The sequence below is a fragment of the Pyxicephalus adspersus genome, chromosome 6 (assembly GCF_032062135.1).
Source record: "Pyxicephalus adspersus chromosome 6, UCB_Pads_2.0, whole genome shotgun sequence".
Taxonomy (NCBI): domain Eukaryota; kingdom Metazoa; phylum Chordata; class Amphibia; order Anura; family Pyxicephalidae; genus Pyxicephalus; species Pyxicephalus adspersus.
The window spans coordinates 1,259,912-1,264,737 of NC_092863.1; the positions used below are offsets into that span (position 1 = coordinate 1,259,912).

Below are 4,826 nucleotides of genomic sequence, written 5' to 3' on the forward strand. Positions count from 1 at the left end.
CCTGTTTCTATCTTTGTGTCTTGGCCTAGACCAGAGCTCCAGTATATGGTATCACCATGGAGACAGACCAGCAGTGAAACTCTAAAGTCAACTTTTTTGAAGTTGGAGGCCTCAGAAAGCTGTATGTCTGTAGATGTAGTGGGAAGGGAAAACCAGGGGACGGATGTACATGGGGATAACGTATAACGTGTTCCCTTCAGTAACCTTAACTTAGAGAGGCCGCAGAAAGTTCAGTCCCTATGATCACCCACAACCTCAGCTGTTTTTAGCAAAAGATTTCTTCTGCAAGTCATGCAAACTACTATTCCCTCCATGAGAAGTAAGGGCTGTTCCTGAACTTTATTCACACAAGGGGCACTTTGACCACCACATTATACACAGCAAGGCAACAAATCATGTAGCCAGGAAAGGCACTACCTGCCCCATGACCATTCCCCCCAAAACACTCCTAGGCATAGCAAGCACATTAAAAGGCCTTGTAAGCAGGATGGTTCTACTCCCAACATGGCTAACAAAGCCCACGCACAAAATACCTGCAGGCATGTCTGGTAGCATAAAGGCCAAGTAACCCGGAGAGCACTACCCCCAAAGCAACAAAGGCCCATCCCACAATTTTCTCAGTAATAGAAGGTATATGAAATCCATGTGACTTGAAGGGCACTACCCCCACAGCTACCAAGGCCATACCCCAATATACCCTCAGACATAGACTGTATATGAAAGGACATGTGACCTGAAGGGCACTAACCCCACAGCTACCAAGGCCATACCCCAATATACCCTCAGACATAGAATGTATATGAAAGGACATGTGACCTGAAGGGCACTAACCCCACAGCTACCAAGGCCCATTCCTCAATATACCCCCAGTCATAGAATGTATATGAAGGACATGTGACCTGAAGGGCACTACCCCCAAAGCTACCAAGGCCCATTCCTCAATATACCCCCAGTCATAGAATGTATATGAAAGCCATGTGACCTGAAGGACATCACCCCCACAGCTACCAAGCCCCATTCCCCAAAAGACCATCATTCATACAAAGTATTTGAAAGTCATGTGACCATAACAGTTCAACATCCACCATGGCTACCAATGCCCATTCTCTGGCAACACCGCCAGACATGGCGGAAGCAGGCAGGATCTGGGATCAGAATCGCTTCTATACTCACAGGCCGGAGAACCAGCCTAGTATATCTGATCAATTCATCATTTCCAGAGCGGCCGCCTGTTACGCCAGTCTCCTCACACACCGCCCCATTGCCGGGACTTGCTGGAGAAGTCCTATCATCTCCCCACCGCCGGCAGCCATAACGGGGGGATCAAATAAGATCAATGTGTATAGATTGTACGGCAGAGCTGTTCACACACACACACAGGAAAATGGTGGCAAGACTAGGGCTAGGTATGGAAAGAGTCCGGAATTATAAACTAAATAAATCAGTACAACAAAACCAAAAAAATAACAAAAACTAAAGCAATTTCCATACACAGCCTTGGAATAGCCAGCACCTTCCACACTCACTCATCATTCACACACAGCTCGCCACACATTAATATAGTGCCGACGCTCCTGCTTATATACTCCCGGCATTCTTTTACCCCGCCCATACACGTGATCGCTTCCCGCCTTTATTCCGCCATGTTTATTATGGGCAGCTCTGCAAAATAGTGCTCCTTATATTTAATAATACTGTTTTATTTACAATAAATGTTTTTCTCCATCTATTTAAATCCCTAAAGAGATAATCTAGAATGAGAATATTGCATTATATACCCGAGGACCATGGTGCATGGTGCCCTTAGTAAATAGGGCGGGTGTAGATCCGGCGGGCGGAGGGATTTGGTGACGTCAAGTGGCGGCGGGCTCATCAGGCGGAGGTGTGCCGGCTCTGTTCTCTCTATATAACCGGCCGGCGAGCCGCTAACATCTCCTCCTCTCGTTATTTAACATCGATTTAAGTTAAATCTTTCAAAATGCCGGGATTCAACGACAGACCCCGTGGGTAAGTTTCAGGGCTTGTTCGAATCATTGCTTTTGTTTGTTTTGTTTTTTTTTCTTTTTTTTTTTTTTCCTTCATTTTATTTGTTTTGATTTTGTTAAGTTTATGGTAGTGTGAGACGTTGTCTCGGCTATAAGTCGCCCTATGTCTGGGTTTTTGTTGGCTATTTACCCGTTATGGGCTTTGAAAGCATCGCCATGCGGCTGTTGCACAAGATGGCGGCTCTTTGTCTGCTCACAAGATGGCGGCTGTGTCCGCTTCCTCTCCTCTAGCCGGGCTCTGTGGTGATTGGGGCCTCTGCTCGCTGTGCCCGGGCCCGCTAATTCCCTGACTTTCAGTACCATAACAATCGCTATTTCTTGTCATAGAGTGGGGAAACCTTGCGTTACGGCGGCCTGTAATGGCGGTGCTGTGGTGTCCCCGGTCATTGTCCTCCATGGCTCCCCTCACCCACCATTGTCTGTAATGGCGGCAGTGTCTGCATGGAGGATGTAGTCATGGCTTGTGATCTGTATCTGGCGGTCACTGCCCTGCTTATTATTGAGGGCTTATTATGGGGGTGATTGGTTGTTTGGGGTTACTATTGGGGTGATTTGTGGTGATATTGAGGAATATTGGGGGTGTTGGGGCTGATTATTGGGGTGATAATTGAGATGATGGGGCTGATTATTGGGGTGTTTTGTAACCGATTGGATGGATTACATGGAATGATCCGGTAGTTTCCGGTAATATTCTCCCGTTATGGTCATACTCCATGCAGCTCTCACGTTTCCTGTGGCGATCCTTCATATGTTTCATGTATGACGCAGATATGACTCAGCCCGGGAATTTACCCTCCAGGAGCCGGGTCCATGATGTGGCCCTTCCTGGTATAAAACATGAGGGTGTTGTGTGGCAATGTGTAACCCCCCTAGAATAAGGATTTACCCTCTGTCATACGGGGGCCCCGGGGGTCTGTGTATTCTGTGTTGTGGTCTTTCCTTATATAACACATGGGGAACAATGGTGGGGTATCATGTGTGGCCTCATACAATGGGGGTATTGTGTGACCCCCTACAAATATCAGGGGTTTCTAGTTCCATGTTGGGGGTATGTGGAATGGTAGGGCAATGGTGGGGTAATTTGGTATCGTGTTCATGGCTATAAGAACCCGGGACTTGGCTATACATGGTCTGGGGTCTCTGGTGTTATGTGATATATGGGGGGGGGGGTTGTGGCTTTTAGCATGGGGGGGGGGCTCACATGACCCCATAAAAGGTCCATGAATGTACCATTGGTCATTATCTGCAGTCTGTGGTGTTGGATCCCTTCCTAATATAAAGCACAATGGGGGGTAGTTGGGTGTCTCATGGGTTTTATACCCGGACATGGTCAGGCCTTGATGGTGTGTGCTCTGATGGGGGGCTTTTCTGCACAGTTTAGAGAATGGTGGGGTAGCATTGTCACATGTGACCTCATACAATGGGGGGGGGGGGGGGGGGTTAGTTTGGTACCCTGTGTGACCCTCTTCCAGGTCCTTCCGTTTGCCCCTCTTCCAGGTCCCCCCGTGTCCCAGTAGCCACCCCGTGTGCCCCTCTTCCAGGTCCCCCCGTGTCCCAGTAGCCACCCCGTGTGCCCCTCTTCCAGGTCCTCCCGTGTCCGTGTGCCCCTCTTCCAGGTCCTCCCGTGTCCGTGTGCCCCTCTTCCAGGTCCTCCCGTGTCCGTGTGCCCCTCTTCCAGGTCCTCCCGTGTCCCAGTAGCCACCCCGTGTGCCCCTCTTCCAGGTCCTCCCATGTTCTGGCTGTTCCCGGAAGGCTTTGTTTGCTCGGTGTACAGTTGGTTTCTTGGAAAGGGCTGTGGCTGTACAGAGAAGTCGGTGTGAGAGGCTCCATGACGTCACCGCATGTTGCATCATATAACTCACCCAGCATGTGCCGGGGTCACAGAGTACAATCTGTGGGGAATATCTGGGGATAGATAAAGTATTGTATGATGTACCCTATGATCCGATCGGTTTGTAATAAGCCGGTAAATGTTCCTGGTGCTGCTGATGGGAAATGTTTGTATTTCTTGTATCAGGAAATGGCAGCACAAAGGCCTTTGTATTCAGTGTGGTGCCGCACCAAGCGTCTATACAAGATAACTTCACACAGATCTGACACGTTATATATGACGGCTGCTTCTACACCTCACACGGCAATTTCCTAAAAGTGTTTTGTAGTTTCTGCACTAAAATCCAACTTTATACCAAACCTGTTATTTCTATACCTTGTGTCCAATGGTGATGTCTATAATCTGACACTGTGATTGGTCTGTGTAGATTTGGAGGAGCCCCCAGATTTGGAGGAAACAGAAATGGTTCATCTGGTAAATATGGGAACCCGGGCGAGCGGCTCACCAAGAAGAAATGGAACTTGGATATGCTACCTAAATTCGAGAAGAACTTTTATCAGGAAACCCCTGAGGTAGCTCGACGCACACCGGTAAGACTACGTGACAAATATGGCTGCAATATGATTGGATGATTGTCATGTGATGAGTTTGTAAATTGTAATTCCTCTCTCTGCATGCAGCAAGAAGTAGAGCAATTTAGAAGAAGCAAGGAGATTACTGTCCGAGGCTACAACTGCCCCAAGCCTTTGTTTCATTTCCATGAAGCTTGCTTTCCTGGTAAGAGATCTCATCATTGTCTACACAGCAAGCCCTGTACATCTCTCCTTGTCCTGTACACTTCTGTATCGCTTCTCCCCTTGTCCTCTACACTTCTGTATGGCTTCTCCCCTTGTCCTCTACACTTCTGTATGGCTTCTCTCCTTGTCCTCTACACTTCTGTATGGCTTCTC

The 4,826-nt window shown here is 48.3% G+C and overlaps 1 protein-coding gene and 1 non-coding gene across 2 annotated transcripts in view; one reads left to right on the forward strand and one right to left on the reverse strand.

Annotated features, from left to right (window-relative positions):
- Window positions 1-1,144: 1,144 nt before the first annotated feature.
- LOC140334410 (small Cajal body-specific RNA 2) lies at window positions 1,145-1,586 on the reverse strand. The gene has a single exon (XR_011921538.1).
- A 262-nt stretch (window positions 1,587-1,848) lies between these two features.
- The window catches only part of DDX5 (DEAD-box helicase 5), an 8,234-nt gene continuing 5,256 nt past the window's right edge, over window positions 1,849-4,826 (forward strand). Inside the window, exons 1-3 of the mRNA XM_072414102.1 lie at window positions 1,849-2,007; window positions 4,304-4,466; window positions 4,557-4,653. Of these exons, the coding sequence (XP_072270203.1) occupies window positions 1,979-2,007; window positions 4,304-4,466; window positions 4,557-4,653 (289 nt within the window). The 5' untranslated portion in view covers window positions 1,849-1,978. The remainder of the gene's footprint in view (window positions 2,008-4,303; window positions 4,467-4,556; window positions 4,654-4,826) is intronic.